This window comes from Pongo pygmaeus, chromosome 13 (assembly GCF_028885625.2).
Source record: "Pongo pygmaeus isolate AG05252 chromosome 13, NHGRI_mPonPyg2-v2.0_pri, whole genome shotgun sequence".
Classification (NCBI taxonomy): domain Eukaryota; kingdom Metazoa; phylum Chordata; class Mammalia; order Primates; family Hominidae; genus Pongo; species Pongo pygmaeus.
The window spans coordinates 114,540,187-114,553,732 of NC_072386.2; the positions used below are offsets into that span (position 1 = coordinate 114,540,187).

At 40.7% G+C, this 13,546-nt stretch overlaps 1 protein-coding gene across 22 annotated transcripts in view; it reads right to left on the reverse strand.

Annotated features, from left to right (window-relative positions):
- The window catches only part of DENND1A (DENN domain containing 1A), a 542,897-nt gene that overhangs the window by 497,410 nt on the left and 31,941 nt on the right, over positions 1-13,546 (reverse strand). For 21 of the 22 annotated variants that reach the window (XM_054501506.2, XM_054501505.2, XM_054501502.2 and 18 more), the window contains one exon: positions 1,008-1,078. In XM_054501506.2, coding sequence (XP_054357481.1) covers positions 1,008-1,049 — 42 coding nt within the window. In that variant the 5' untranslated portion in view covers positions 1,050-1,078. Of the gene's footprint in view, positions 1-1,007; positions 1,099-13,546 lie in introns of those variants that run through there. The other variant, XM_054501504.2, reaches the window with a different exon arrangement.

Sequence of the window (13,546 nt, forward strand, 5' to 3'; positions counted from 1 at the left end):
TAATCCCAGCAGTTTGGGAGGCCAAGGCGGGTGGATCACCTGAGGTCAGGAGTTTGAGATCAGCCTGATCAACACGGAGAAGCCCTGTCTCTATTAAAAATACAAAATTAGCTGGGCGTGGTGGCACATGCCTGTAATCCCAGCTACTCGGGAGGCTGAGACAGGAGAATCGCTTGAACCCAGGAGGCAGAGGTTGCGATGAGCCAAGATCACGCCATTGCACTCCAGCCTGGGCAACAAGAGCAAAACTCCATCTCAAAAAATAATAATAATATTAATATATGCAGGTGTTTTTGTGGGTGGACCAAGAGTCCTAAACATACCTTTGGCAAAATGTATCACCTCTTAGGCACCAAGAAAAAGAACACTAGATCATAAGGTTATTTTTCTCATTAACCAAGAAAGATTTTAGGTTAAGAAGCGATATATGCTGCCTGCACAAGATACCCTGGTCTTTCCCAGGACCCTTTTGTCCAGGAACACATATTCAAATTAGCCCAAAAGCTAAAGCCAGAGGAGGTGTTTCCTTCAACTAATTTTCAACCTTCTTTTGCCAGCAGACATAAAATTTACTAAATTAAGTCCAAGCATCTCCTTCTAGATTAGTGGCAAAGAATTTCCTTTATATTATTTTGTATCCTATAATCTAATTCTACCATTAGATTGGTAGACTAGAGGTGAAGCTCTGCTCATTAGCAAGGTGACAATATTTCACACTAAATAGTTGACTTCCAGGCATCTGTGAAAGATACAAACCAAGACCCAATGATTACAATGAATAAAGCCATACTTCAAGCCTATTATGCTTGAACTCTTAATTCAGACTATTCACTGTGTTTTCATTCTCCATTCTTCCTAGGATAATGTGGGAATGAATAAAATGAAAAAGGCACTTAAACATACTTAAAGACAAATAACAATTTACTCATATTCACATATTATCTCATGTGCATGGCTATCTCAAAAAATAAGTAACACACCATATCATAATCAAACATGCAAAGTACCTGAAAGAGTGCCACCTGTCCTGGGATAGGCCACTTCAACATATACTTCAAATGTGGTCTCTGGATTCTGCCTACAAAAGAAACAGATCATGATTACTGACAAAGACTGAGGCAGCATGGTATAGAACATGTGGGCTATGGTATTAAACAGATCTTCCTTGAAATCATTAGCTCACAACTTAATGGCCGTGGAACTTTGGACAAGCTACACTATTTCTCTGAGCCCATGCCTTTCTAAACTACAAAATGAAAACACCTAGCCAGAAGAATTACTGTAAAACTTAAAAAATATATATATATATATATATACAGGTCAGGTGTGGTGGCTCACGCTTGTAATCCCAGCACTTTGGGAGGCCAAGGTGGGAGGATCACTTGAGGCCAGGAGTTCAAAACCAGCCTGGGCAACATAGCAAAACCCTGTCTCCACTAAAAATGCGAAAATCAGCCAGACATGGTGGTGCACACCTGTAATGCAAGCTACTTGGGAGGCTAAGGTGGGAGGATCACTTGAGCCCAGGAGGTGGAGGTTGCAGCGAGCTAAGATCATGCTACTGCACTCCAGCCTGGGTAACAGAGTGAGACACTGTCTCAAAAATGAATAGTAGAATTATATATATATATATATATATACACACACACACACACACACACACACACAAATTGTCTAGGCATGATGTCTGGCACATAATAGGCTAGCCATTACTATGGTTTTACAGATGTCACATTTCCAACTTCCACAGCTGGATCACCAAACCCAGAGGTAGAAATTTGAGGAAACTCAGACCAAGGCAACACCAGCACAAAGTAGCCTCTCCTCAGTATATTCCAGAATAAAACATGAATGTGACAAGATTAACTTGCTTATGTACAGGTTTTCAAGACTTAAACAAGAGGAACAGTGTATCTCACTAGACTACTGTGAAGACAAGATGCCAATCTAAATGTAAGACACCGTTCCCATGTAGCTATATAACCTTGATAAGTTCATGATCTTCAGGATTCAATGGGCCTTCACCTGTATTGGCAATGGTAAGTGTATCAATTTTCATTATTATACTCTTACTTGTTTATTTCATAACAGTTCATAAATTTGTTTATTTACATATTTATTTTGAGACAGAGTCTCACTCTGTCATCCAGGCTGAAGTGCAGTGGCACAATCTCAGCTCACTGCAACCTCTGCTTCCCGGGTTCAAGCAATTCTCCTGCCTCAGCCTCCCAAGTAGCTTGGATTACAGGAACACACCACCACGCCTGGCTAATCTTTTGTATTTTAGTAGAGATGGGGTTTCACCATGTTGGCCAGGCTGATCTCAAATTCCTGACCTCAAGTAATCCACCCGCCTTGGCCTCCCAAAGTGCTGGGAGCCACTGCACCCAGCCAATAGTTCATAAATTTTTAAAAGATCACAGAACAGAATGTTAATGGTTAATTCTAGATAATAAGAATATTGTGGTTATATTATTTTTACATTTTCTCTTTAATTTCAAAACTACCATAAAAACATGTTTCCAGATGAAATAAAAATCATTTAGCAGAAGAAAATGTTGTACTTTCAAATATCTGTAACTTAATTCTATTTTAAATCTGACAACAAACATGAGGTAAGAAACTTTCTGAGTTGCCTAATCATGTCTAAGGATTTATTTACATCAAATAAATACTTTTAATATGCCCAGTGGCATCTACTTTTCAAAATAGAAATCTCAGTTATCTCATTTCATCGTCATCATAATCCTGAGAGATAGGTGTGTCAGGATTACTCCAACCATACAAATGAGCAACCTCAGGCAAAGGGAGTCTAAAGTGACTTGTCTAGAAACATGGCCAGGACCAGAACTCATGCCTCCTGTTCCTCAAATCCTATTTCACTTGATTCTAGGATGAACTGTTTCCCCCCACGTTTTCACATCTCTTACAACTGACAGCATTTTACAATTCTAAGAGCCAGCATTTTTTTTTCTTAGTAATACCTTAAATAAACGCTTATATTATAAATAATGGCATTTTACACTCAGTAAAAAATGGTAATACTCCCTCTACTTCCTTAGGAGGGGAAAGAAAAATATGTGTTTTGTGAATCAGGAATCTACTTATTTCAGGGGTGTAAAATTGTCATTTCTCCCCCAAAGAGAAACATGGGCTTTTGCTTTCAAGTGTCTGTAGCAAAGACCTGGCTGCTCTAAAATTCAAGGTATTTAAATATACCTTGTCAAACTGAGTTATTTTTAAAATCAGACATTAAGTCACAGTATCTTACTTTAAAAAATTAAGTAAACCGAAGTTTCAAGAGGACCTTAAAAAATTGTTGTGCTCTTTTTTCCCTGCAAGAGGGTACAAAATGATCTTGGCATCTCTGGCATATGGGACCAAATATTTGTGGAAAATACCATATGCAAACACCCATTTCATTCAAAAGATCTTAAGGTAGAACATTTGATGAAAGAAAGGGAAGTTGAAAGGTCATCTTTCATAAGTAATAGGTAGTATAATCTAAAGAGCATCAGGAAGTTTCTCTCTGAAACCTCAAAATGTCTTTCTTAAGCCTAGTTTGCAACTGGCTGAATTTCATCTCAGAATTTCATTCCTTTGGATTAATATAACAGCCTTCAAAGTGTGTTCTTCAGGACCCTAGGAATTCATGGAGGTTCTTTAGAGCTTCCCACATTTTTACTCAAGTTTCCATTTTTAATTTATTTTTATGCATTTTAAAAATTGAAATAAAATGAGCATGCAAAGGTGTTATATCCAAACTTTAAAACACAGGGACACCAACACATTATCCTGTACCACAGGGTGTTTTGTATAGCCCTGCTATCTAAGTGAAAAATGGCCTAATGTATATACTCATTGTTTCTGCTGCTTCTTCCTTTCTCTAACATACTCCAACCAGGCTTCTGAACCCACCACACCACTGAAACAATTTGGTCAAGGTAACCACAGACCTCTGCATTGCTAAAATGTATTTAAATGCTCAATTCTCAGTGCTCATCTTACTCGGCCTGTCAATAGCATTTGATAGTTGATCCATTTGCCCTCCTCCTTGAATGTCTTTCTTCTCTTGCCTTCCAGGACATTGCTCTCTGTTGATCCTCTTCCTACCTCACTGGCTTCTCCTTTGCGAATTCCTTCTCAGGTTAGCTCTCCTACTGTCCCTGTCTACACTCATTGCTTAGATGACCTCATTCAGTCTCTGGGCTTTCATTACCATGCATACAAGCCCCAGTCACATCTCCAACCTGACTACTTCTTCCCTGACTCCAGACTCCCTTATCCAGCTGCCTACTCAACATCCCCACTGGGCCAGGCATGGTGGGGGATGCCCAGCTACTGGAGAAGCCAACGCAGGAGGATTGTTTGAGGCCAGGAGTTTGAGGCCAGCCTGAGCAACATAGCAAAACCTTGTTTCAAAAAAAAAAAAAAAAATCCCATTTGGGCATCTAAGAAGCATTTCTAATTTAACATATCATATTTTTCTCCCTCAAACCTGCATCTCCTGAACTCTACTAGTTGCTGAGACTAACAAAACTTAATGTCATCCTCGACTCCCCTGTTTCATAAGCCACAGTCGACCAATCAGAAAATTCTACTGATTCTACCATCAAAATATATCCAGAATCTCAACGTTTCTCAGCACCCCCAAATACAACCATCCTTGATAGATCACTATCATATCACCTTGATTACTGCAACACCCTCCTGACGGGTCTCCCTGCTTTCTTCCTTGCCCCTCTATAGGGTCAGATCACAACATTAACAGACAGTAATCCTTTTATTCTGAAGTTCAGGTTATGTCACCTCTTTGCTCAAATCTCCTAAAAACTCCCCACACTACTCAAAGTCAAGTCAAAGTTGTAGTCCTGGAGCTGGACATTGATAATGGTTGCCCCACAATATGAATATACATAATACCTTTGAACTGTACACTTGAACGTGGTTAAGATGGGAAGTCTTATGTGAAATGTACCACAATTTAAACAAACAAACAACAACAACAAAAAAAAAGAGGGTGGCAGTCCTTAGCAATGCCTACAAAGTCCTACATGATCTGGCCTCTGCCTACCTGTCCAACTTCATTTTATACCTCTCTCCCCTTGCCCACTGAACTCCAGCCACAATGACCTTCTTTCTGCTCCTCAAACATACCAAAGAGAAGTCCCATCTTACAGTCCTTTATATTGATCTTCACACAGGTGGCCCTTCTTGGCAATGAAAACTCAGCTTATATTTGGCCTCCTCAGAAAGACCTTCCCCAACACACACTCTATCACCTAACTGTAATTCTCCACATTATACCTGTCATAATCTCGGTTTACAGTGAGTCTCCTTTCTCTAAATGTAAGCTGCTGGAGAGTAGGGATCTTGTCTATCATGTCAAGGAGTGTTACCCTGGTGCCTGGGCAGTGACTGGCACACAGCCAGTGCCACCTAAATACTGGGTAGAAGGCATAAAGAATAGAGTTGCCTTCCTGAGGTCTAAAAGATTTCAATAAATGATGGGTGTGATCATCCGGTTCCAGGATTCTCAAACTTTAGCAAGTACTACAGTCACCTGGAGGGCTTAACTAAAAGATTTCCCTTCCCATCCCCAGAGTGTCTCAGGTGAGACCCAAGAATTAGTATTTCTCACAAGTCTCCAAGTCATCCTGATGCTGCTGGACCCATGACCATACTTTAAGAACTACCAGTTAAGTAGAATTCTTCCAAATAATTTAGAATATACATCATAAACATAGGGGATACCACAATAATCCATTATTTCAATAGTGCTTTTGCAATAAAAGATAAATTTCAAAGAAAAAAGGCATTTGTGGAAACAAGGAAGGTTATTCCTCTTCTTCTACCACTATCCATAGTTACTGCCTCACTCTAATGAGTCATAATAAAGCCACCTAAGATTCTTACTTAGTTCAAACAGCTGGCAGAGTTCTATTCCATTACATGGAGCCAAGGATTATGACAGTCTCAAAAAAAAAAAAAAAAAAGAGCTAAAATGCTAAGAACAAATTGGTCTATAATTATAAGTTATGGTCATGCTTATCCATGATCATTTCCATGTTGCCTTATGGAAGAAGTGGTGAGTAATGTTGTGACAAGTTATGTAACATGCCAACAAATATACATCAGTTATTTTAAGGGCCAGGGAAGCCAACGCAGATAGAAGCATTTTCTATTTCTCTGCAAATCAAAAAAAAAAAAAAAAAAAAAAGTGCCTCCTCTAAATGCAAATAGCCAAGCAACCCCCTTAATTGGTATTTTCATTAAGCCTGTAAACAATTAAGACTATAACAATTTCCAGAGGCTCTCTGCGACCACCTTGAGATTGCTTATCCCTCCATTACTCTTCAGGATGTTTAATATTTTTAACTTCTTGGCTAAAGGAAATGAAAATCCTATTTCTGTCCTATTAACACTCACTGCTAATTTGGTACATGTAATGATGCTGAGAATGCCACATTCAGAGCCAATTTTCCAATATGGACCCAAGTTTTCCCAGAACACTTCATGATACATCTTAAGATATTACCATGGAAATGTCCTGGTTCTGCCATGATATCCCATTATTAATTGCCTCATTCTCCTATAGACTCCTAACCCTGCCCATCTGCCAAGCATTTTTTTTTTTTTGCCTCCCACCTCCCATCTTCTTCAGTCTTGCACCCTACAATCCAGCCATATAGATCTACTTGTAGCTCTCTAAGCAAACCATGCATGCATGCCCTAATTCTAGCACAATTATACCATTTCCATACAGCTAACACCACTTACTGCTTCCTATGTGCCAGCCATGATCCTAAGCACTTCACATGCATTACCTCAGTTAGTCTTCGACAACCCCGCAGGTAATACTACTCCCGGTTTAGAGATGAGGACACTGAAGCTCACAGAGAATAAATTGGCCAAAGACAAAATGACCAAGCAGCAGAATCAGCATGGAACTAACTCCAAAGACAATAACCACTTTACTATTCTACATTATTCAATTGCTGTTTTGCCAAGAACGGTCTTTCCAGGCTTTTTCACTTGACAAACTCAGGCACTTCCTCTTCTCTAGGAAGTATTATTGTTCAACAACCCTCCCATCTCCCACCTGACCTGCGAGCGCGCGCACACACACACACACGCTCACTCTCTCTCTCTCACACACACACACACACACATACACAGCCTAGATTGGGTTAAGTGCCCCACCTCTATGCTCCCAAGGCACCCTGTACTTCCCACTCTCCAGGCTCTCACCATATTCAACCCTGGTACAATTACAATTACCTGGGGGGCTTTTAAAAATCCTGATGCCCAGTCTATACCACAGACCAATTAAATCAGAATCTCCAGGCACTGATACTTTTTAACTCCTAAACTTATTCCAAAGTACAGCCAAGGTTGAGTACCACTGGTGTGTCTCAGATAAAATATAATACATTCTTCTCCACTAGACTGGCAGCTCCTTGAGGGTACCAACTGTGTCTTCTCATAACCCTTGTCTGACACCTGGCTCAATAAATGTTTCATGAATGAGTTTTCCTCCAACATCTGACACGTTTCCAGCTCCCACTAATCACTTCTCTTTCTCTGACAAGAGGTAATTTACAGAATACACACTGCTTACACCTATTACTCTGTAAAGATGTTTTCCTTTGGAGTAAAAGTTCTCAATAAGTCACACCTGCTGACAACAGCCTCAGCTCTTAAATACTGAAAAATGACAAATACAAACAGCTAAAACGTTTTTGAAAGAAGGGAGGTCTGCTCAGTTTTTGCTTCTGGGAGAATGAAGGCTGAGGGTAAGCCAATAGAGCATTTCTATTCAAGATCTCTCTGCTGAACACAGTTCTCAGTGATTCACCGGAAGGGTCATGCTCAGTGCTCAGGACCATGTTCTTTTTTTTTTTTTTTTTCGAGATAGTCTCACTCTGTTGCCCAGGCTGGAGTACAGTGGCATGATCTCAGCTCACTGCAACCTCCGCCTCCCGGGTTCAAGTAATTATCCTGCCTCAGCCTCCCGAGTAGCTGGGATTACAGGCACCCACCACCATGTCCGGGATTTTTGTAATTTTAGGAGAGATGGGGTTTCACCATGTTGCCCAGGCTGGTCCTGAACTCTTGACCTCAAGTTATCTGCCCGTCTCAGCCTCCCAAAGTTCTGGGATTACAGGCGTGAGCCACCAGACCCAGCCAGGACCATGTTCTCAAAATGATTAAGTACACTCAGCTTGAAGCCACGAAATAGACAAAGGCTTTGACAACATTTAGACAGCAGCAAAGCTTAATGGTGTTTTGTTTTTGTTTTTGTTTTTTCAAGGCATCATGCTAGATCATCAGCTTTTAATTAGGATCTACTTTTCCTCAATTACAATATATGAGATTAGGAGAAAAATGTAACATTAACTCCTCATAAAATGAATCTGTGCCACATATGGTAACCATGCCACAATGGTAGGCCCTAGTCCTTTTAATGGTAATTTAGAGCTACAGACCTGAAACGAAATAGTTATTAGGACCCCTTACTCATTTCACGGCCTTCAAAACTTCAAACCAGCTTCAGCGCAGTGTTTCCTTAGTTACAAACTTATATGCTGAAGGGGCTGAGGTGTACTGTTTAAAAATTCATACCAATTGAACTCTCTTAAACTTGACAACATGGTCAAAAGAAACTGTATACACTTCAGAACACACTAGCAAACATCACCTAATAAACATTGATTCCTTTAAGCTAGAAAAACAAGCAAAAAGGTAGTGTTAAAATTTCCAACAAGTCTCCATTTGTTTCACTGGACTCTGAAATTAAAGCCTTTTTTTCCAGGCTGAAAACATTGTATCAAAGAGTGCTTTCTAGCCCATAACAAGTTAACACCTCCATAGGAGAATGCAGTCATTGTTGAGACTTGTTAGAAAATTAACTTAGTTGTGTAATTACACAAACAAGTCGTTTCACGACTACACTTAACTTCATTTCTAATAATGTTCTCAGGATCAGATTAATGAAGATACGCAGATATTGCTACGAAAAGAGTCACAAAGGTTTACCTTCCATATTTCCCTACGGGAAGATTCTGAAGCCTCTAAGTGCAAGCAAGGTAACGGGAGGAGGGTTAGCTGCATTCCAAGCAGAGAGACAAAGCCTGAACACCCCTCAGCAATGTGCAGTACAACACACAGTGTTAATAAGTTGTCTCATATGCTGAGCTGCAGTGTAAAATCTAGGCTTTACCCATTAAGGGCATTTGCAAAGGTGATATTTATCTCATTATCAATAAACATTTTTGACCTTAAAAAAATGTAAAAACCTCCCCTTCCCTTTCTGAACAGTTTAGTCCTAAACCTGTTAGGTAGGCAGAGTGAGGTAGACGTTCACACTGGTGACAGCCCAGTGTGAGATGTCAGAGTCTGGGCAGGGCAAGGAAAGTGTCCCTATGAAGGGGCAACATCCATGCTGAGGGATGTCCTGGCATAAGATGCACAATCCAACTGGATGAGGAAGACATCTACTCAGGGAACAACCTGGTGTGGGAAGTCAGAACCTGAGTGGGGTGGAAGGGTATTCACACACAGCACAGCTGGGCCTGGGGTGTTGAAACACAGGCAGAATGAGGGGGTACCCATGTGAGGGTATCCCAACACAGGGTGTCAGAGCTGCAGAGGGTGAGGAGCATGTCTAAGCATTAGGGCCCCCGAGAATGGAGGCCAGTGCCCAAGCAGGCATGAGGAGATCGTCCATGTTGGGTAGGAGGAGGCTGCCCAGAGTGAGGGGGAGTCAGAGTCCAGCAGAGCAGTGGGGCAGGAGGTGTGGAGAACCACCAGCAAGGCCTTGTGATGCCAAGAAAGCAAGGTGAAGGAGGAGGTGAGCATGCACACAGGGTGGGGGTGAAGGGGCCGTGTGCCTAATCTGAACCCAAGGCTACTTGGAAGACATGGGGAAGGCTGGTTTCTTACAGTTGAAGTTAACAGAAAACCAACATGACTTATACAAAGTTGGATTTGAACTGAAGATATTAGTATGTGCTCAAGGTTTATATATATATATAACTTGATAGAAAAATAAAGCGTAAATGTAACCTGACTTTTCACATGCACACGTATTTCCCAGCTCTGGCTACTGGGAGGGCCTGGGAGCAGCAACACCCCAACAGCAATGAGCACACCCAACTCCCAGGCCTTGGCTTCTAAATACAATTCTCCTCTAAAAGGAACCAGGGCTCCTAGGAGAAATAGCTGATTCTAGCACTAAGACAGGGAACGCGCTAGATGAACTTGGAACATTTTTTGTGCCAGGAAGCAAAGAAGTGCTCAAAGAATGATGGGGATACATTGAAGGGACATGGGAGCAAGCCTGAAAGGGCTTCCACTGGCCAAATCTGGGGCAGTCTGAGCATCCAAATCAGTAAGGATATTAACAGATTTGGATCCATCAAATAAAACAAGAAGCCATGAGTTCATACACATCTAAATGAGGGAATAAATTGAAAAGTTTAATGAGAAATGGTATATTTACACAGTTTCAAAGTACCTCCCCACAAAATACTGAATACAAGGGAGGAGACAGTAACTTTCAATGTAGAAGTTTGGCAAAAACCTAGTCAAGTCAAAGTGATCACCATCAGTAATGGAAGAAACTGCTGGACCGCAAAGAGCAGGGCACAGCATCACTGCTGCGATATTCCTGTCGGAGATGCTATACCTGAAGAAACATCAGACAAAACCAAGTGGAAGGACCTTCTAGAAAATATCTGGCCTTAATCTTCAAAAGTGTCAACGTCATGAAAATCAAGGAAAGGCTGAAAATCTCTTCCAGACTAAAGGAAACTAAAGAGAAATGACAACTAAATGCAATGTGTGATTCTTTTGCTGTAAAGGATGTTATTGGGACCACTAGTGAAACCTGAATGCAGTCTTAGGATTAGACATAGTAACAAATTGCCATTAACTTGCTGATTTTGATGTTTGCATTGCGTTAGAGGGGAGAATAACCTTGTTTGTAGGAGAAGCACACTGAAACACTGAAGGGTGATGAGGCATCAGGTCAATACCGTGCTTTAAACTGTGTGTGTGTGTGTGTGTGTGTGTCTGTGTGTGTGTGTGTGTGTGTGTGTGTTTTAAGTTCTTTATACTGTACTGCCAACTTTTCTATAAGATTCTAGTTCCTGGAAAAATATTTTTTAAAATCATTCATTAAATACCAATTTCTCTGACCTTCCTTTTACCAAGACTTTCTCACAGGAATGACATGTAGTTCTATGGAAAGAACCCCAAATTAAACATCAGGAGGCTTGGGTTCAAATCCCAGGTAGATCCCTTACTTGTTATGGGATTAGGACAAGCCATTTAACCTTTTGGCTTCCTCCTCTGTCAAGATACATACCTGCCCTGCTCATCTTAAAAGTTGTTTCAGGGATCAAACGAGAGAAAAATGAGAAAGTGCTTTGTAAACTAAAAGATGTTAAACTAATGTAAAGGGTATTATCATGTATCATATAAAAATAAAATGGCTTCACCTTACCAATAATAGGCTTTATAAGTAATCCACATATTACTTTGTATTTCAAAGACTCAAAACCATTAAGCTTTCAAATACCGTCACTAAAAGCAATCCAGAAAATAGGGAACTATCCAAATAGAAACATTAGTCTAGGCAATAAATAAAGGGATTTTAAGAACAAGGGACTGATTGTGCAGTCAGAAAGAAATTCTCATTTTACCAAAACTGAAGAAGAAAAAGTCTCTCCTCTACAGAGGAAAAAAAAATACTGAATAAATGCAATGTATAAAAATCAAAAGAGGCCGGGCATGGTGGCTCATACCTGTAATTCCAGCACTTTGGGAGGCCGAAGCAGGCAGATCACCTGAGGTCAGGAGTTCAAGACCGGCCCGGCCAACATGGTGAAACCCTGTCTCTACTAAAAATATAAAAATTAGCCAGGCCTGGTGGCACACGGCTGTAATCCCAGCTACTTGGGAGGCTGAATCAGGAGAATTGCTTGAACCTGGAAGGCAGAGGTTGCAGTGAGCCAAGACTGTACCATTGCACTCCAGCCTGGGCAACAAGAGTGAAACTCCATCTCGGGAAAAAAAAAAATTCAAAAAAGTCCATGGATGTGCAACTTATGCCCCTCAGTCAGTAATAAAGTGAACATCTGTAAAATACTTTATGGTTACCTTAGAACTCACATATGTTTCTGAAGCTGATTGTCAAAACCTTGTCAGGTAACAAGATGGTGGTATTTTCCTTGTTTTACAGTAAGGGAAACTGAGGCCAGGAAGTGGTAGAACTCCAGCTGAACCCTGGTTTTAAGATTCCAAAACCCATGCCTTTTCTACCACACCATGTTGCCTGCCCAAAAATTACTCACACCTGTTTAGAGTGGCTGGGGGAATGGTGGGCCACAGACTTCTCTGAGGAGGTCATGAAAAGTTTCACCATCTCCCCAGAAAAATGTGCTTAAATGGAATTTTTTTACATAAAAGTGTCAAGGGGTTCATGAAGCTATTTATGGAGAAATATGCAACAAGAACCCCTTGTTTCATTGGTCACTTGCTTTTATTTTCTTTCTTATTTAACCCTCCCGCCAAGCCTGTGAGAGGAAGGTTATTACCATTACCCCATCTAAGAAAAGTAGATATTCTGCAGAAGACCAAGTCACTTCTAAACCTTGTTAACATGTACTAAACACTTAAATATGTGTCAGATATTTTTCTCAGCACTTTTCATCTATTATTTCACTAGACCTTCCCAACAATTCTATGAAAGAACTATTATTACCATCATTCTCATTTTACAGATGAGGAAACTGCAATACAAGTTCAGAAGCTTGTCCAAGTTCACACAGCTTGTAAGACATACAGCTGGAATTTGAACCCAGAGAGTGTGGCTCTAGAGTCTATATTCTCGAATTTTTAAAGTCAACTTTATACCTCCAACATATAATTGTATCCTCACAATTATATGTATGCTAATATACATACACTAAAATGCACTCATTGTTAAGTGTCTAGTTCAAGGAACTTGGGCAACTGCATATACCCATGTAACCCCTATTCCACTAATTTTTTTTTAATGAACCTTATTATACGCCCAATTGTTTTTCTCCTCCACACACCCTTCAAAAACCAGTGTCTGGCTGTTGTGTTAGCACCTAAGGGCAACTGAAAAGGCCTTCAGAACAGTGAGCTCAGGTTCTCAGCACTCCTTGAGTAGTCCGTTGAGCCATCCAGAGAGCTCACAACCTGACTTCAGGAAGATCCAGAATTACAGAGTGGTGCCTTCCCCATGTCTCCCAGAAGCACTGAGTTCCTCTCTCCTTCATGGTCCCAAGTTCCCTTTTCTGACCAGAACTTGCCTCTCCCTCTGCCACTGCTCCATTTGGACCTTAGTGAGTTGTCATCATAGATCATAGTCACCATGGAACTCGTGCTCTTAACAACGTAACGTACACTATACTGACTCAAAGAGTCTCAAATCACCTAGGAGTTTTTAAAATCAGATTCCCAAGTTCTACTACTGGAGACTGATTCACTAGGTGGGAAATAAAGCCCAGGT